The sequence below is a fragment of the Biomphalaria glabrata genome, chromosome 7 (assembly GCF_947242115.1).
Source record: "Biomphalaria glabrata chromosome 7, xgBioGlab47.1, whole genome shotgun sequence".
Classification (NCBI taxonomy): domain Eukaryota; kingdom Metazoa; phylum Mollusca; class Gastropoda; family Planorbidae; genus Biomphalaria; species Biomphalaria glabrata.
Window position 1 is genome coordinate 36,999,574 of NC_074717.1, and position 20,621 is coordinate 37,020,194.

Consider the following 20,621-nt stretch of genomic DNA (forward strand, 5'->3'; position numbering starts at 1 on the left):
CAACGAGGATGTGTGTCGACTTTTGATTTGCCATAAACATTTAAATATAATAAATATTTCAGATGTAGATCTACAATGATTTGTAAAAAAAATATATAAAATTGGCTAATGAATTGGTGAGAAGAAACATCTTTGTTTTTCATAACGGATATATATCTAGATCTTGATCCATATGTCATGTAATGGTAATTAGACCAAAAGTTTAAGTGCTAGACTACTTTATACACAAACACTTACTGAGATTTGTTAGGAATACATGAAAACATAAACTGAACAAGATTTATTAAATCATTATAGACCCTTTAAAGCTCTAAATCTGTAATTATTTATCTAAATTATAAAGGCCTTCTGCAATGAACGAATCTTTGAATAAACAAGATCTTCCAATGGATGAAAGTGCAGATATAAATTCAAGAGGAGACGCATCCAAACAGAACAAACCTGATGATCTTGTTCTCTATTATTTTCCAACGTCATTTTCGTCACAAAAGGTGACCTACTACTATATCTATGTCTAGATCTAGAGTTAGAGTCTAGATATAGATATAGAATTTAAATTATAGATTTAATATATCTCTAGAGAAACTTACTTGACTAGGTTCTAGATCTATATTAGTATTATATAATTATTAGAAGTATATCAATAGATCTAGATTCTAGATATAGACAGTCTAGAGTTAGAGTCTAGCTCTAGATTCTAGATATACCTAGCTTAGCTAGTTTAGATTATACTTATAGATCTAGATCAGATATCTAGACTATAGACTATTATAGACTAGGACTAGCTTAGTACCTAGATACAATTGTTACAAATGTAAATTTAGATTTGTAAAAGTAAATGCATGATTTTGTTTTTTTTATCCATGTTTGAACTTTGTTACTTGTATAGTGTACTAATCATCTAGAGGAGGCTCTTATAGTTTGAACACCCCATCGGATTCTCCTTTCTAAACGGGTCGCTTTTTTTTGTTTGTAATTCATTTGTTTTTATGTTTGGAGCTAAAATCGACGATTCTGGACTGAGCATGTCCAATTTTAGATAAGTTCTGGTAATTTTGTTCCGTTTTTCCAAAGCAGATGGCAGTTATTTAGATTCTCGGTAACCATGTATGTTAAGCTGTTGTTTTAACCTCCCCCGGCAATTCATACCCATATAAGGGATGAAGGCTATATCATGAGCCTGTTTGATCGTAGGCTGATGGGCATATCAAAATAAGCTTCCAAACATCTTTAGAAAGACATTCCAATCACATTTATACCGTTAGCTGTTAAATAAAATTAAAAAAGGGGGTGTCCAAACAAATAATAATGAATTCAGCTCATTCTCCTTTTTGAACACAGCAAAATCGTATTAAGAAATATTATTGGGATTAATAAATCTATGATTTTTTCAATGAATAAACATGACCTAGATAGAGATATCTAGAATATATAACTTATGAATGAAAGAAAAAGTGTGGGCTGCTAATTTGAAGCCAGAGACCATGCCCACTGCATGTGATCACGCAAGATAAGCTGGCGGTAAGGAGAGGTATACACTCAGCGAGTAGTGTCACAAACTATCCAACAGGCAGTGGAGGGAAGGGGGAGAGAGTCATGAAAAGAATTATAAGCATCTATGGGAGGGAGGGGATGTTAAGGTGTCACAAAACGAACATCCAAATTATGAAAACAAGAAGAGGGTCCTTGGATGGGAGTTAAAAGAAAGACAGAGAAAATACAAGTAGCCTAGTAGAAAATATCATGTTTATTAAATTAAAATAATTAATTTATAGCTCTATAATCTATATAAATTTATTTCTGTCTGTTTCTACACATAGATTATATAGGTATTTAAATAAATAAACTATACACGATATATATATATATATAAAGAGAGAGAAATAGAGAGAGTATATGAGGAAATAGACTATAAATACATATTGCAAAATTGAATCTACTTCTTTTACTACAATCTAAATAATTTTTAAGTAACACCGATATAATTTATTAGCAATTACATAGTGGTGTTCAACACCGGTGCTCGCTGTTCAACTAAAGGAGAAAGCCCAAAAACTGCGTTCAAAATAGGAGCATGAAGTGACCTAATTTATTTTAAAATAAAATCTTGACTATGGGTAGTAATACAAAGGAACACAGCTATTTTTATAGTCCTTTAGTTGCAGAATAAGAATCTGCTTTCAGTTTTTTTGTAAGTTAAACCTTCACCAAATAAAAAAATAAAATTAAAAATTGACCTAGTTCCCGAAAGTCGGTGTTCAGTTATAAGAATCTACCATAATTATTCTAATTACGTACAATTTGAATAATAATGTAATAATAATAATTTTATTTATAATCATCAACAATCATTATTCAATTTATTGGGATGGTCATATTGTTACTCTGTTAGTTATTTTTTAATGAAATTATTAAAATTAAAACACAATATTAAATTAAAATCATAACTTCTCTACTAAGTAAGGATTTATTCAAAATTCAAATATTTTTAAAAAATCAGACAAGATTCATTATGTTCAGACATTTAGATCTAGTTTTAGAAAATTAACTAAAATTATATTAAATCTAGAATAAAAAATAGTATAAATACTACTATTTAAAAAAAAATGAGGACCTTGGTAGTTGGTTAGGCCAATATTAGAATAGATCTATGCATCATCTGTTTTGGGGCTGTTGAGAACTCTAGAAAACATAAAAAGAAACTAAGCTAGAGGTGTTGAAAAGAGGCAAAATTAATTAAAATAGAGTTGTGAGATTTATTTGACAAATGAATATTCACACTTGAATTTCAATCTTTAGAGTTACACCATTAGCTATTAGTAAAAGCACTAAATTTAGAGACACTTCAGGACTTCCAATAGGCTCAAGTAGTTATTTTTTATTATTCATTCACATTTTTAAATTGAATTAGTTAACAAACATTTTTTTTTCTTCTTTCAGGTTTTAATTAGTTTTTTTGAAAAAGAGTTAAAGTTCAAGCCTTGTATAGTCAGTTTATTTCATGGGCAGCATATGGAACCATGGTACATTCGACTCAATCCTAACGGCATCCATGTTCCAGTTTTAGTTCATGGAGATAAGGTCATCAATGATCCTGACAAAATCATCGAATACATAGATACACTTAAAAGTAATAGAAATTTTCCATTTGTAAGATCTAATATATTTAAATCATAATATATATATATATATATATATATATATATATATTATATATATATATATATATACAGGTAGTCCTCAGGTTAAGATGGTCTCGACTTACGTCATTTCATGGTTACTACGCTGTTTACGACAGCTCAGGAGAGGAGTTATCTGCTGAGGACCTTATTCAACTGGAGAAGCAGATGATAGAGGAAGAGGAAGACATACCAACTCTAGAACCCAAGAGATTTACATGGATGGGCTTGGCAGGAGGTATTGCCCTGATAGAGGAAGGGTTGTCAAGGTTTGAGGCTGAGGATCCCAACATGGAGAGGTACACTAGGGTTGCCAGAGGAGTCATGGATTCCCTTAGATGTTACAAGGAGATATTGGAGGAGAAGATGGTCTCCTTCCAAAGTAACCTGCAGCAGTACTTCAAGAAGGTAGACAGGCCTGCAGCAGAGCCTCCAACAGATCCTGTACTTGTACCCTCTATCTCACCTGCCCCTCTTGACTCACCTGCCCCAGTATCTCCAGCAAGTTCTGTAGCTTCCTCCCAATAAGCTTGTTCTTTCTTTGGCATTGTTATTTTTGTTTATTACAGTACACTGTTTATTTCTGTTAGTACTGTATAGTACAGTAAAGTATGTCATATTAAAATTACTTTTCTGCACAATATTTTACTGTTGATAATTATGTATTAGAATAGGTGTATGGATAGGCTAAGTGTTTGCAGTACAGTACAGTACTGTTATTAAGCTACAGTACTCTATATGAATGTATGATTCGACCTATGCCGAAATTCGGTTTATGCTGCCGCGTAGGAACGGAACACCGTCGTAAGTCGAGGACTACCTGCATCTATATATATTATGATTTAAATATATATATAGTTGTCATTATTTTTCTAGTGTTTATATAAAATATACAGATGAAACACACATATATATAACTTTTAGCTGAAGTTGAGGAAACATGTTAAATTTAATTTTTTAAAAAGATTTTAAAAGAAAGTAAATAATATTTGTCCTCCTTCGGTCATAGAACGACTATGGTTCATCTTGTAGAGAGTCTTATTCTGCAGAGACATTCTTGTCTACATGTAACAGGTTAAGTGGGCATTTGCTTTGGTAGAGGAACCAGCCATTTTTAATTTGGTGTGCTTTTCTTTCAGAGCTAAAGCTAATGCATTTTATGCTGTCCATACTCTTTCATTGTCACCATCTCTCTCCACATAGTGTGGTCTAGGGCTGTGTCTTCCCAGTAGTCGACATCAATGTCCACTGTTTTGAAGCTATGACATCAAATATGATTTAGGTCTAATCTTACATTAGATAATGTTATTAAAGCTATTTAAGAGAAAAAAATGAAATGAAAATGCATTAAATAATGCTTCTTTACTACGTGTCTACATAAAAACTACTAGTTAGTAAGGCTCTTCAAACAACTAATTTTGTTGTAAATAGCTCACTTATTTCAGTTTATATATTTTAACCCTTTTTATTTTACATTCAAAATAAAACTTTAATTAATTGAAAAAATATTATTCAATTTACTAATACGACACACAATATGTTTATTTGTTTGTTTTATAATGGTCATAGATGGTCCCAACTTGATGCCTCCCAAAACATCCCTCTTGGGTCAGCAAGTCTCCAAATTTCAAGAAAGCTTAGAGAAGATTCCTGTAGATGTTATTTCTTATGGCGTCATATTTCATCCCCATCTATCAGAAGGAGGCTGTCAATTACCTGTTGCCATACAGAGAAGCATGAAAGGTGAGAAAATTTTAGGATTGTGTTCTTGTACAGCATTTACTGATTTGCAGATGGCATCAAAATTATTAGCCAATGAAGTAGAAAAACATAAGTTTGCAAAGTCTTAGGCAGGTGAGCTATTTCCAAGACAGTGGACAGAGAAAAAAAAATTCTGCTGGTTCATGTGGTATTTTGGCATTTTAGATTTCACAGCACTCTACCAAAACATTATCATCTTAGTGAAAAACATGGTTATTGAATTTTTTAGTTTCCTTTTCCCTTTGCATTCAAGCTAACGTTTTGTACATATCACATTTTTAAACATAGGATAAATCTGGGTGATTAGTCTGTGCATTGCTAACAAATTTATATCTGATTATAAGATTAAGAAAGTCTCAGATATTAATACTTAAACTGAAGTGAACATTTGCACTGAGTTGAACTTGAATTGAGTTTGATGATATTAAGTAAGCAAAGTTCCCTTTCAAACCTTGCAGTTAATAGGGCAGATGATGTAAAGGTCATGTGGCCAGCACAATGACCAACCACCTTTACTTTTCCCCAACCGTCATCAGATCTGGGCGGACTCAGAGGTGCCCTAAAAATCTCGAAATTAAAATCTTGTCAGTTTGGAAGCCAGGCATTTACCACTCACCCACCATGCCTCATGATGATATTTAAATCAAGACAAATATATTCTACACTGTGTTTAAATAGTGAACAAAAGGCACGTTTCAACTCCTGTATGTTACTTTATTTAAGAAACAATATTACTCTCAAAACAAAAATATTAAATCGATTATGAATCTTTAAAAAAATGTTTATTTTGTGACAGAAAACTTTGCCAAGCGACTTCGCTATCTGATCTCCCTCTCTACTATTTATCCTGATCTGAGAGACTGTTACTTGGCCAAAAGTCAGACAGCAGCAGAAAAATATGATCTGATAACGGATGAAGATAGAGTGAGGGGTCATATTGAACAGTTGTCCAGTTTCTTAAATAATGTTGAAGGAGAACTTCGGCAGCGCTATAATATAGGTAAATAAATAATGTCATTTAGAAATAGGTTTGCTTTAATAATGGATGTAAACTGCATTTAGACTATTAAAATGTATGTTAGACTGAAAGATAATTATGTTTGCATCATTTTTTTAGAAATTACAAATGATTAAACCTAATTTACTTTGGTAAGCTACGCCTGCTGTTCTTAAGGAAGTTGAAGTCAGTAGGAAATGTTCCTTTCTGCTTTTGCTACATGCCAACTTCTAATGCCAAAGCTGATTTTGTCTGTGACTTTACTTTTTATCTTATTCTTTCCCCCACCCCTTGTTTTTTCTTCTCTTGTCTCTATTTCAAAGACATTTTAATGAACTTGTTGTTTTTTTTCAACTTGTATTAATCTATTGTGAATTAAAATTGTGAATTAAAATGTAGTACTGCTCTGTCTAATGCTGTACAAGCTAAAACTCACTATTTAATTTTATTTTCTATTGTAAATGTCATTTTCTCTTATACTTTTATAATTTTTAAGATCCATAGTGCAGCTGTAATTAGCAATCTAAAATTAAAAAGAAATTGTAATCTTATTAAGCTTATAAAAAAAAAATTAATGCTCTACTCTCTTGTTTTACACAATAAATACCAAAGTAAGTAAGATGTAAGCAGACCTGCCTACCGTTACGCAAAATGCGTATTCGTTACGCAAAATCTCCCAAAAATGACCGTCAGTACGCGAATACGCATTTAACCCGTCGCGTTACGCATTTCGTATCCTTTTTTCCCCCCCTCTCTTGACTAGCTTACGAGCGGTCACGGAGGTCACGCTAAGCCGTCCTGTTTGGGGGGGGGGGGGGGGGGGGGGGACAGAAAAGGTGGGGGAACACATTGTGTCCAGATCTATACGTTGATTGGTTCTTAAAAGCAATTAGATTTAGTCAAGAAATGAAGAACGCGAGAGTGAGGGAGTGGCGGGTTGGTACCAGGTTGGTACCGTCAGTTAGCTGATACTGATACACCAACGTGACTTTTTTTTTTTTTGTAAGTTCATTAGTAGAAATTAATTATGTTGAATCCCTGATTCCCGTATTCATTTGTATAGAAAAAAATATCGAAGTGCTATCGATTCAAAACACATTGAGTGACATTGTAGATATCTAATCTAGATCTGGATTCTAGATCTAGAATCTAGATAACTTGTTATACAGGAATAGATCTAGTTAGAGTCTAGCTTGTCATTACGTTAAATGTCATGATTCTCTACATTACTCTACACTCTGGATCCAATTTAGTTGTAGCATGATTTAGATTGACTAGATCTAGATCGATAACATCTACTACCATCATGATCTAGTCTAGATCTAGACTAGATTCTTAGTCTTGGTATAGAATAGATCAAGGATGAAGGTAGGCCTACGAAAGTTTGGAGTAGACCTACATTTGTAGCGGATCCACGGCATCGGTAACACTCTTGAACCCAGATCTAGAGTAGATTATATTCTATTGATCTAGATTTAGATTGTAGATCTAATCATGACATCTAGATCTAATATTATATATATATATGACAAAATAGTGGATCGCATAATTGTTACGCATTCTGGTGCCAAAATACGCATTTTGACCATCAGCGTTACGCATTTGGACTTTTTTTGGTAGGCAGGTCTGTGTAAGGTTCCCTTTTCATTGGGCAGATGATGTAAACCTCATCTATTTCTATGGGTTAACAAGAGTGTCAAGTGGCCAGCACGATGACCAAACTAATTTTACTTTCCCAACTTATGTCAGTACCCATTGAAGTTGGATGGATTCTAAGCCATCCTAAAAATATTTTAAGTTCAGATTCCTAGTATTTACCCAGATTCAAACCCAAAATCCCTTAGCCACCATGCTCCCAATAATTATCATATTAATTACATTGTATTTTAAATCAACTTTTACTACATGTTTTAATCATTTTTTAATAATAAGTAGCTTGTTTATTTAGATATGGTTTAAATTCCTCTTGATATATTTTTGTGGTTACATTGTATTAAAATATTAATATTTTATATTGAAAATGTAGATTCAGCAGACGCCATGTACTTGTTTGGTGATTCCTTGACAGTAGCTGACATAGGCCTGTATGTTCTCATAACAAGACTTCAGTTGCTGGGTCTAGTGCCTCATTGTGTGCCTGCGTCAAAGTTTCCCCTAACTCACAGACACTACACGCTGCTCTCTGCACGTCCCTCTATCAATCTCCTCCTCCAGGATATGTCCAAGTTGAGGTACACTCTGCTTCTGGAAGATCTCAAGGCTTCAGGGACGTATGCGGCACTGGCACTGGGAGCGGGACTTGTTTTGGTGGCTGCTTACTACTTTATTAAAAGACTGAAGTCATAAACAGTTAAGACTATTTGATACCTAGTATACGGTACTTTTCTTAGTTGAAAGAACATAATTGGTTTGACTATTACTAGAATGAGACATAGAGCACAGCCTGGAGCAATGCCTTTGTGCTGATTGTTCTATTTATTTATTTTTTCTCTATGTGAGTTTTTCATAACCCTAGTCCTATTGATTTTTAAATATTTATGAAATACAATTGTCGTCACATCTTAAAATCTTATAAGATAATAATGTGCCACCAGAGAGTTTTTTTTTTACTTAAAGTACTCGCACTGGCTGCAGTCACTTAAGGTAACAACAGACTGAGAAAGTGTAACTTGACTTACTATATTGTAAACTTTAGGTTCAAGTTCAGACCTGCCTACCGTTACGCAAAATGCGTATTCGTTATGCAAAATCTCCCAAAAATGACCGTCAGTACGCAAATACGCATTCAACCCGTCGCGTTACGCATTTCGTATCCTTCCCCCCCTTCTCTTACCTAGCTTACCATCGGTCACGGAGGTCACGCTAAGCCGTCCTGTTGGGGGGGGGGACGGGACAGAAAAGGTGGGGGGAACACATTGTGTCCAGATCTATACGTTGATTGGTTCTTAAAAGCAATTAGATTTAGTCTAGAAAAAGAACGCGAGAGTGAGGGAGTGGCGGGTTGGTACCGTCAGTTAGGTGATACACCAACGTGACTTTTTTTTTTGTAAGTTCATTAGTAGAAAATAATTATGTTGAATCCGTGATTCCGGTATTCATTTGTATAGAAAAAAATATCGAAGTGCTATCGATTCAAAACATATTGAGTGACATTGTAGATGTCTAGATCTAGATCTGGATTCTAGATCTAGAATCTAGATAACTTGTTATACAGGAATAGATCTAGCTAGACATTACGACTGATGATTACGTTATGTCATGAGTCTCTACATTACTCTACAATCTAGATCCAATTTAGTTGCAGTATGATTTAGATTGACTAGATCTAGATCAATAACATCTACTACCATCTAGTCTAGATCTAGACTAGATTAAATTCTTAGTATAGAATAGATCAAGGATGAAGGTAGGCTTACGAAAGTTTGGAGTAGACCTACGTTTGTAGCTGATCCACAGCATCAGTAACACTCTTGAGCCCAGATCTAGAGTAGATTATATTCATTATATAGACATAGATCCAAATCTAGTCTAGATATCATCTCTATTGTCGTATTGATTTAGATTGTAGATCTAATCATGACATCTAGATCTAATATTATGTGACAAAATAGTGGTTTGCTTAAGTGTTACGCATTCTGGTGCCAAAATACGCATTTTGACCATCAGCGTTACGCATTTGGACTTTTTTTGGTAGGCAGGTCTGCAAGTTGTTTATAAGTAGACATATGCCTAAAAAAACACCATATGACATGTAAGAAACTATAAGAAGCTTGTGTTAAAACATATGTATTGGAACAATGTGCAATATCTTCTTTGAATTAGTCTGTACATTTAAAATGATTACTTTTGTTATATAAGTTAGTGATAAGGTTTAGAAACAGAATTTACCAAGTCAGTGTTTTATGTCCCATATTTTCTTATCTGTTACTTTGTAGCCACATTGTTCTAACCTAATCAAGTCACTTGCACTGGATATTGATAAAGTCTACTCAAGTTATTAATATGTCTGCTGTATGTAATACTGTACAGTTTTGAGTTTGAACTCTTGAATAAAAAAAAAAACTTATCCACATTAAATTGGCACAAGCTGAGAAAACTGCATTTAAATATTTTATACATTGTTCAGAGTGTGATGTAATGATGTGTACAACAAAGGAAAACACAAGATGAGCAGAATATATAAAGTTAATATGGTATTGGAAAATTTTATAAATGTAATTTGTTTAAATGTATGAGTGTTCTTTTTTCTGTAATGCTAACTCAGTGTATACAAAAATGTTATGCAGTATTGTCTTTGAAAGTTAAGTCTATAAGAATCAGTGTCACATCTGTTCCCTCTCCTTTTGTCAAAACATGATTTGGATCATGTATTATAAGATTGATGCCTCATTCATTTTTCATTGACTTTCAGTCTTTGCCTTATATTTTGGTCAGTGCTAAATTTTTAAGTAGTGGAGAGTGATCTATTTATTTTTTGTACTCATAGTTTTGTCATTATTTTATTGATTGATGTTATAGAATATCTAGGTTGTTTTTTTTTTTTTAGGTTTGAACTCAATCACATCTAAGCACTGAATCTTTAAATACCTCTTATATGCATACAAAGCCAAAAAAGATCTTCTATACCTTTTTTTGTTCTTCTTGATATTTTAAATAGGGCAAATGAAAATTCATGTTCTTGAAAAGTTGACAATCCTCCTGGTTATAACCCTCCAACAAGATGCATAAATTAAGGAAAACAAACATTTCTAAGTACAACATAACTTAGAAAGAAAGGGTGGATCCTAAAAGTTTGAGAACAGGACAATGTATTGTCAATTTTACTTACTCTGATGATATCACGTTACCCCACACCCACCCTTTTATTTGTAACATCTTGAGATATTTTATATAGTAGCAAAGTGAGCCCAGGTCTTTTGTGTAAACAGTAAGATATGCTTCAATAGTAACCTTGAGGTAATGCTCAACCTAGTACATTCTAATGTTTATAAAATAGCTCAATAATTAAATGACTACACTTTGGTATAAAGTGTAACGCCATGGTATAAAGTGTATTGATGAATACATTTTTTGTTGCAGTTTATTTTATTTAATATTTTCTCAGTGGACATTTTTTTTTTTTTACAAATTTTTAGCAAACACTAAAATTGTTAATTCACTAGAGCAAATCTTTAGTGACAATTAAACATTTGCTCAGAATTGTTTTACTAAATGTGAATAGACTGTATGCACCAAATAAACTTTACATTCTCAACTCTTCATTGGTTTGAATGTCTTATGTTCTCATTAATTCACTTCATTGTAATATTTGTATTGACTATATACTAAGCATTGGTTTGTGCGATACAGATTTGTCATATACTTCATATTTTATTTCTAGAGAGTAATGACTAAAAGCTGGCTAATGACTTTAAAAGCACTGGTGCTAGTAATTAAATTTAACAATTTCAATATAGATTTGAAGTGTATTGTTTTTACTGTGATACTGAATCAAATAAAGGTTTATTTCTGAGACTGAAATTAAAACAGAAGTAAATATTTCACATGGCTATGCAGACTCAGCTGCGACCTACATATTTTGCTACATTTAATATAGACAAAGCCATTAATCATTATGAAATCATATACATAAGCTTAATATGTTTTTCCCCACTTAAATGATAAGCAATAAGTTCTGTATTTTAATAACAGGTAAAATATTAAATAATCAAGACATTAAATTGTAAAAGACTCAAAATTGTACTCCTTCTAATATTGGATTTTATGATATCAGTTTTAAATTTACTTTTAATCTGTTAACTATTCAAACTGTTTCTCAATCAACTTAGTGCAAAGTAGTTGTAAGAAAAATATTTTTTTCCAAGGCAATGACTGCAAAAAAAGCTAACAATCAATACCAATAGCTATTTAAACTTTGTCTCTAGTAAATATATTAAAGAAGACCCTTTGTTCACCTGTAAACAGAATGAACTTTTAAAATGAATAATCACAGAACAAATCCAAGAAAAAAAAAAATCTAAGTACTTTAAATGAGTTAATTCAACAAGAAAAATCATATTGGTTTTTATGAAAGATTTATTAAGCTAAATTGAAAATATTAATAAAATCAATCATCTGTCTTATAGCTGCATTGCCAACCCTTTTTACATCATGGTGTTTACAAGTGTTAGTTTTTACAATTACAAGATCTCCAAAAGAAACTTCTGATTATTATCACCCAAGTCACAAAGATGTTTCTTTTTCATGAAAGAAAGTGAAATGGTGGAGACTGAGCTAAATAATTTCCTCAAAAAAATTCAGTCCAAAATAGCATCCCACAATAAGCACATAGGGTTCTTCTCATTGGCTGCATTATGTTAAGTAATATCAATTTTTATCATTAGGTGGAATGTCTGAACAATTGAGCAGAATCAATCCTCTATTCAGTCAGATAAAAACACTGTTGATTCTAACTCAGCACTCCTGAATTTGCATAGTTTCAAACGATTTTTCTCTTTGGTTTATCCACTAAAAAAACAAACTTTTAAAACTGTTAAACATTATGTTGTTTGTTTAAGTGCATCGTCCATGCTCCTACTCCACTGCCAGTGCCTTCTTGTCCAATGTGCTTTTTAAACATGTAGGGGAGAGACTCATCTTGGGAAAGGTTTCTCTGCTGTCTTTCGGCGCTCAGCTTGAGTCAAATCTAAAAACAATTCAGGATTTGAACTAGAGCCTCCTCTAAAGTAGCCAAGCTGTTTATACCCCTTAGCCACACATCTCACAGATAAAGGGACATCACATCAAGTCTCAGAGAACTGAAGCAGACACTGTGATGAGATTTGAATTTAAATAACACTTTTGCTGTCAAGATATAAGTAATACTTTGCTGTATACAAATAACACCTATACTGTCACTATATAAATGAGTCCATGAACTTTTCATTGTTTAAGTACACAGTAAAAATAAAGAAATTAAAACCTACATTATATTTGCACAGTATTTTATTTCTTTATTTTACACGTCTAAACAAAAGAGAAAATCTAAATGATGTTCTTATGTACAGTACAAAAATATTTCCTGCCAGGAACAATGGTATAAAAATATATCTTGTACAAAATATTGCAGCTTGTGTTATATTCTAAACTATCTACACAAAATGTTCAAATCAATAAATAAAGAAAAAAAAATGAGGCAGAAAAAAAAATAATAGAAAAACATAATTTAAAAAAATGTTGAAACAAATTATAACCTGCTTAACACTAGTCTGTGATAACAAATCAAATCCTTGAGTTGATAAAAACAAGTGACAGTAATTTAAAACAACATAATTTAAGATTTTCTTACATGTAATTAATAAATCACATTATTAGAGTTATATTTCATTAGTAACATGCTTAAAATATGCATTATATACAAGAAGACATCAAATATGTTCATAATCTCTGTAAAAACATAGGCTGGCTTCCTATTGTGTTACCATTGATATTCTTACAATATGGTTAAGTTATGAAGTGCTTATTTCTATTAGTATTCACTCTATGTTGTATTCTATCCTTCTAGATCGTAACAATTTGGATGTGATCGTAACCTATATAAAAAAGTTTGTAGAATCAAAATTTTCTGTCATTGTAAATGTGACCATTCTAGTGTTGAGTCATTTTACTTCATTCACATTACACAAAAGAAAGACAAGAAATTGATCAGAAGGTGCAATACATACATTGAGTAAGGTACAATGTAATTGGTTAGATCATCATTACAGAAGAGCTAGCATAAAGTGATCTAGTATTTGTCTGTCGTTTGTAAGATGAAAGATAAGGTTGTCAACAGTTTGTTCTGTTGTTTTTTTTCTTTCATGATTTGTAACTGACAGGTTAATACTGATTACTGACAGGTTGATACTGATTACTGACAGGTTGATAGTGGTGTATGACTTCTTACATTGTTGCTGACAAATTTGATATTTTATACAAAAATAATATTTAAGAATATTGACAAAATGATTTTGTGTTTATGTTTCAGCCCCAACAGCCTCAAAATGGCTGCTTTCATTCAATAGTATCTTTAAACAATCTTGATTCAAAGCAAATCTTTTTAAGTAGTTGAATATTGCAGGTACTTAGAATGACTTGACAAGCTCTTGGTGATTTAAAGTGAAAAAAGATAAACTTTTTTCTAGAATGAACCATTCCAAATATAAAGACTAGGCCATGAACTGCTTCTTTTATTTATAAGTTTTTATAACACCCAGAAAACAAAAAATGGTTAAGACCATTATTCAAAAGTTAAAGGTTACCATCTAGTAACTTTCTAAGGCACCAGAACAATAAATCTTTGATATATCACACAGAAAATGGTCTAGATGACCTTATGTTATGTAGCATAATCACAAAGTTCACAGACATGTATGAACTGAGCTTGTTAGTAGAACACTTACATTGATAACACAGACAAAATAAATACATTCCCATTTGAATATCATTGAAATCTTCCAATAGAAATCACTTTATTATAATAATATATTCATGGCCTTCAATTTCACAGGACAATAAGGGCACAATAATTTTACTGTCATTTGTTTTGTGTTCTTATCCCATCAAGTTGGATTAGTGATCAGAACACTGGACAAAAAGTGAACGAAAATGTCTATCTCCTGAGTGGCAGCTTCTCTTTTATCATCTGGAATAGTCAAAGATGAAAATAATTGTAAATGAGTTCAAACAAAATCATATTAAATTAAGTTGTTTTTTTTTCCTTATAGAAAAAAATAAATTTAACATCATTTTAGAAAATATATCTAACAAATAATTAGATTGATGTTCTACTGGTAGTTAATGAACAATCAGGAATTTCAAAGTGTGTATAAAAATTGCCATCCAAAACCATTTAAGGCATATAAAATAGAAGCAAGATGAAAGTCTGGGCATTATTTATGGTCAGAATGATGTGGCCCACACAGCAGTTCCCCCCCCCCCCCCCCCCCCCCCACTCTCCATGCAGATGTGCCCAAAGAAATGGAAATATCCGATACAGTTAGTGATCAGCAATGCCGCAGGTTCTGCCTGGTTGTAGCAGTGTGCCACAATCTGCTTAAGGGTCAGCAACTCCTGATTTTTCTTCAGGTTTCTCTTCCAAAGCCTTTCCCATGTTTGGGTATAGCCACAAGGCAGTGAGGTTTGGATTCAGAGTTTCCCTTCTCCTATATGGATAGCCAACCAAGGCTAAGGTGCCCCCTCCTATCAAAAACCTACAGCAAAAGCAGGCAATTGACCCAACATACCCATGCCTCAAGTGTAATGGGCTTTGAGCTTTTCAACGCGAAGATTTGTATTTACAAATGCCTTCAAGCTGATAGGAAATGAGATTGTGCTCATCTTTGATCACTAAGGAGATTAACATTATTGTTACATTTTAAATCTTTCAATTCTAATTATTGCATTAAGGAGAAATAGAGATAATAAACTATTAAAAGAGAACTGTCATTAAATGTCCCTTGTAATTTAGTGTTGGTTTAAACAACAAAACTAACAGCCTTACCTTCCTCAATGAGTTGACATATGTTTCCAGTGGTTCATTAGGCTTCTGTGGCGGAACTTTGAGGTCATATCTTTGAATCAGAACAGTCATCTGTTCTTTGGACATAAGCACCACTGGGTCAAGTTTATTTTTGTTGATTATGTAGACCAAATATTCTTTATAATGTAGTCTGAAAAGAGTTGTAAATATAAGTTTATTTTTTATTGATCATGCAGATCATATATTCTTTATAATGTAGTCTGAAAATAGTTGTAGATATGAGCAAAGTATTTGTAAAAATGAGTTCTCTAAACACATGGCTGAAGACACTCCAGGGAAATAAGAGTCTTAATTAAATGCACTCTGAACCAAATAGCCACTTACTCACAAAGACCAGCTTGACCATCAATAGTGTTCTTTCCACACCTCTCATCTTTTTTGACCAGATCAAACTCTTTCTGTTCCATTACTGGGCAATGTTTGCTATCTTGCTGGTCATCTGGCATTTTCACATTGAAGGCCACATTGTGCATCTAGTGGGATGAAACAAAAGTGCAAAATGAACTTTTCAAGCATGATGATACAAGTCTGATAAAGAGAAATACACCAGGGACAAAACTGAACAAAGGGGAAGGCTTGGGTAAAACCTTAATTTAAAACTTGATCAGTTTTGTGAGGGAGACATTTTTTCAGGTAAATATCTATATTTCTTATCTTTTGGAACTTTCCTTTCAGATCTACAATAACTACTTGGATACATGAAGATAATGGGAAATAAACTCAATAGCTTTTAGAGACGTGTAAACTCAAGGTCTTGATTAAATAGCAACATACAAAAAGGTAAAAAATGTGTGCGCCAATATTAAATGCAGAATTCATGGTAAAAAAACAAAAATAAAGAAAAAACTGTCTGCTATTTAAAAAAAAAAATGGAATGTCTATACAGTATACTAATATTTGGCTTTACTTTAGAAAGATTAAAACAAACTTAGAGGCTTCGAGAACTGGAAGTTTCAGGTGGATAGAGCTTGTCAAAAAATAATCAAGTATTGAGATTTAAAAACCCTATTGTTTCACAGCGCTAAGGCTTTAGGAGTCAAGAGTGAAACAAAAATTAGAAATGGAGCCCAAGAGGTGTAAATATTTCTTTCTATGTAGGTACCAAAGGAATCATGCTGGGACGGTCTAAAGTGAAAACATGATGCATGGGGAGCCCTTGATTCTTTTATAGGCACTGCACACTGGAGAGGATATGGTCGTTCATTGCTTTATTTACATTAGGAGCAATACTATTTGAACAAACAATACAAATGAACAAACAATACAAGTGAACAAACAATACAGCGTATTGCAAAATAAGCTCATTAAAAATCTACTAAAATGAATAAAACATAAGTTCTGTTTAAGAGAAAATATGCAGTGATTTTTTTGGTCCAATTTAGTGTTACAATTGTGTTTATTACAAAGCTGTATTAAAGGGTAAACTACAATCATCAAAAGGGAATAAATGACAGACCTTACAAAAACTATAAAGCTAAAAACTAGACCATACCTTTAGCAGAGCTTGTAATTTATCCACAGGGTAATCTCGTAAAAAAGAAAAACAGTCCCGAGGGCAATGGCAGTGAAATCCTTGATTTTTACATCCCTTAAATTTATTGCAGACCTGAACAAGGAAAAAACAGAAAATAGATTCACATGTACCAGTAGTGTACAAAATAAATGTTAAAAAATATGTTATTGGATAGAATATAAAACAATAAGATCAACAAGTCATTGACTCTAAAATAGACACTTAAAAGGATTCAACAAAACACAAAGTCCAAAGTGTAGTTACATCTTTATGATGGTAAGCCTCATTACAGCCACTACAGAAGTCATGCCCACAGTTTGGACATTTAAAGTGCATACATCCTCCTTTGGCTAGAGCAAACCTCATCTTACATGTTGGACAATCTGAAATAATTTGATTTTAATCTTTATCCAAGTAGGCTTCAACATTTTGTTGTTTAATAACTTTTTAAAATTTAAATTAAATTAGTTGCTTAGAACCAAGAAATAATAAATACAAAAATGTAAGGTTTTATAAAAATGTGTCCCGACCTATTCCATTCTCGTCAAGATGTTTGGCAAGTCCCACTGATTGGTTGTTGGGATCATTGTCGATTTTCCATTGAGCAAACTGTTCACATGTTATATTCTCATGCTGATCCTCCCACTGGAATAGAAAATCTTGAAACTAGACTAGTAATAATTCACTGATACAAAAATATAAAGAAAGCTTAAAAAAAGAATTTAAAAAAAACCAAACTGACTAAGTTGTTTAAAAAAATGTAATTTTTTGAGTCTAAAGTATAAGAAATGATTTGTTATTATTGTTGGTATGAGAGTCTAAAGTAATGGAAGAAAAGGAAGGTGGAAAAGGAAGAAAAATAAAGAGACATTATTAATGGTGTGTATTCTGTAAACGATGATAAAAATACAAATTCACAGTTGTGTGTCGCAATGAGAGGCTCATGTTCATAACAAGTGGCACACAACATGGGCATCAAAGCAAAACGGTGTCAAATTTGTATACCTCTTTTTTATAACAAAAAAAAGTTTGTGTAAAATTTGTATACCTCTTTTTTATAACAAAAAAAAGTTTGTGTAAAATTTGTATACCTCTTTTTTATAACAAAAAAAAAGTTTGTGTAAAATTTGTATACCTCTTTTTTATAACAAAAAAAAGTTTGTGTAAAATTTGTATACCTCTTTTTTATAACAAAAAAAAGTTTGTGTAAAATTTGTATACCTCTTTTTTATAACAAAAAAAAGTTTGTGTAAAATTGGCAAACCTCTTTTTTACAACTAAAACAAGTTTTCTCCCCACAATGTGGACAGGTCATTCGAAGATGATTTCCACGATTTTCAGCTAAGAAACCTTCTGCACACTAGACAAACAAAAAAAACAATGAAAAAAAATGGCTTTCATGATTTAATTTCAAAATAATGGACACATTGTTTTTAAAGGAAAAAAAAAGTACCATGCTTTGTTTCATGTAAATAGAATGTAGTCGCTACATGTTTTAGGATTAGAAAGTTTGAATTTTAGTTAAAAAAAATTGTTTACTAGTATTTGTATTTGCTCAAAAAGTTGGAGGCATTAAAGATTGGTACAGGCTGCTTCTCAATAGATATTCAAATCTATTACATCGTAAAAATATTATTACAACATTCAGACTTACATGGGCACACCATCGAAAGTTGGGATCCTTCTGTAAATGCCAATCTCTGACTTTAGTTTCAAACAAGTTTTGCAGGTCTGAATCTATGAGAGGCTGAAGCTGAAAGGATAATTTGATAAAACATTACAGACGGATTGTTGATGTTGAAGATTCTAATCACCATCCACAGACAAAGTTCTTTTCAATACAAAATCTTTGTAAGAAATCTATTTTGTATCGAGCACTCACCAATAAAGTGAGGAACTGAAGATAGTCAGAAGCAACTTCCACGTCACTAAGATCTGGCATGGAGCACAAAGGACATGTCCAGTGTCGGACATGCTTCTCACGGATGACCACAGTAAAATTTTCAGATAGACATTCCTGGCACATTTTGCATTGACAAAAGTTGAGACTTCGAATCTGTATTTCAAGACAAAACAAATTATGCAGCAGCTGAATTAAAGAAACTAATGAAGAATTACTTGAGGTCAACAATTCTCATAGATAGATTGAAACATTTGGTAATTCTTGCTATTGAGCGTGATCTATGTAGGAAATAGAATTTTTATGATATACTGTATGACTACACTACATGCAAGGCTCGTAAAGTAATTCTGTATAAAGTAAAGAATGAATAAAATGCAAAGACGAATTTATTTCCTCTCTTTTTTTTTCGCCTCTAAAATTATGTGGGGTAACTCTAGTCCGTCCCACTTGCAGAAATAAAAGAGTGATCTTTCCATTACTTGGTGTCCAAACTCTTGAGCCATGAAGAAAATTATATATAGAGATATTCTATAGCAGTATATTGTTATAAACCTGGTGGTGACACTGATGGGGGTAGTGGTGAGTATGTTTTTAGCCGATGCAAAGCACCCCAGGCCAGCGCTAGACAAGCAGTCAACCGTAACAAGTAACAGTACACACCAATTCGGCAAGGACCTGTGTTGTAAATATTACACACACAAGTCACGCCGAATGTGATCAACCAGAGTGGTCAAGCGACATTCTATCCGGTTCTAGAAGGCCAGTAGGGACCCTATATAACAGCGAGTGTGTCAGAATCAAGTCACTTCAAGTGAAATCAGAACCACAAGTCACGCCGAATGTGATCAACCAGAGTGGTCAAGCGACATTCTATCCGGTTCTAGAAGGCCAGTAGGGACCCTATATAACAGCGAGTGTGTCAGAATCAAGTCACTTCAAGTGAAATCAGAACCAGCACAGTGTGTGAAGTCAGTCCGGAACAGAGGCAAGCTTTTTGTACAGTCAGTGTTAATGTTGTTGCCAATTGTACAGTATGGGCAGTGATGCATTTGACATTAAACTGTTACATTACTTTGGAGCCCGGAGTTGTCAAGTTCTTTGTGTCGCGTGATGCAGTTTGCAGAGCCATCATGGCGTAATGTGAAAGCTCCCATGCCCTTCTCACACTTTCAGCCGTACATTTTTTACCATCATGGCAAAAACCATTCAGTGTGTCTATGTCTAACAATAACCAAAGCTAACTCTACAAAGACAAGTGTTCACAAAATATCATACCTTGCTCATTGGAAAGAGAGTAAAACAAAGCTGGCACTCCTGCTGGAGGTAGGCAATGGCACTCTGTCTATCTCTGCAGTTTCGGACTGCTTCTACAATATCTTCTAAGGTTATGGATTCATTATTAAGTTGGTCAGAGTCCAGGAGCTTAATGACCAGCTCTGCTCTGCCCCAGCTCTTGAGACTACCTTCAACAAGTACCAGGCGAATGCGTCTCTGTAAGAGAAGACATGAGCAAGAAGACATTCTTTGGAACTGAAATTTGCAGTAACAAATTTTGAAATGGGTTTGATGCATTACATTTCTCTTCTATTTAATTAATGAAATTACTCTAACATAACTAAAATAAACACAAGGCTATAATCACTTAAAAAAAACACAACATTACTATGACAACATACTCTGGCTAGTGATATAGTGAAATTGTGTAAAAC

The 20,621-nt window shown here is 33.0% G+C and overlaps 2 protein-coding genes across 6 annotated transcripts in view; one reads left to right on the forward strand and one right to left on the reverse strand.

Annotated features, from left to right (window-relative positions):
* Positions 1-201: 201 nt before the first annotated feature.
* LOC106070397 (ganglioside-induced differentiation-associated protein 1-like) lies at positions 202-8,658 on the forward strand. The gene is made up of 5 exons (XM_056036492.1): positions 202-491; positions 2,941-3,130; positions 4,749-4,922; positions 5,737-5,940; positions 7,964-8,658. Exons 1-5 carry the CDS (start codon positions 354-356, stop codon positions 8,281-8,283), a joined length of 1,026 nt encoding a protein of 341 aa, XP_055892467.1. The 5' UTR covers positions 202-353; the 3' UTR covers positions 8,284-8,658.
* Positions 8,659-11,390: 2,732 nt separating this feature from the next.
* LOC106070396 (uncharacterized) overlaps positions 11,391-20,621 on the reverse strand; it is a 35,595-nt gene continuing 26,364 nt past the window's right edge. For all 5 annotated transcript variants that reach the window (XM_056034582.1, XM_056034579.1, XM_056034581.1 and 2 more), the window contains exons 18-27: positions 20,188-20,403; positions 18,892-19,065; positions 18,664-18,762; positions 18,274-18,369; positions 17,540-17,654; positions 17,274-17,392; positions 16,989-17,102; positions 15,821-15,969; positions 15,458-15,626; positions 11,391-14,599 (exon numbers count right to left, since the gene is read on the reverse strand). In XM_056034582.1, the coding sequence (XP_055890557.1) occupies positions 14,567-14,599; positions 15,458-15,626; positions 15,821-15,969; positions 16,989-17,102; positions 17,274-17,392; positions 17,540-17,654; positions 18,274-18,369; positions 18,664-18,762; positions 18,892-19,065; positions 20,188-20,403 (1,284 nt within the window). In that variant the 3' untranslated portion in view covers positions 11,391-14,566. The remainder of the gene's footprint in view (positions 14,600-15,457; positions 15,627-15,820; positions 15,970-16,988; positions 17,103-17,273; positions 17,393-17,539; positions 17,655-18,273; positions 18,370-18,663; positions 18,763-18,891; positions 19,066-20,187; positions 20,404-20,621) is intronic.

Coding starts and splice junctions, on each gene's coding strand:
- LOC106070397 (XM_056036492.1), top strand. CDS start 354: ATGAACGAATCTTTGAATAAACAAGATCTTCCAATGGATGAAAGTGCA. Junction 492..2,940: donor CGTCATTTTCGTCACAAAAG/GTGACCTACTAC, acceptor TTCTTCTTTCAG/GTTTTAATTAGTTTTTTTGA. Junction 3,131..4,748: donor ATACATAGATACACTTAAAA/GTAATAGAAATT, acceptor TAATGGTCATAG/ATGGTCCCAACTTGATGCCT.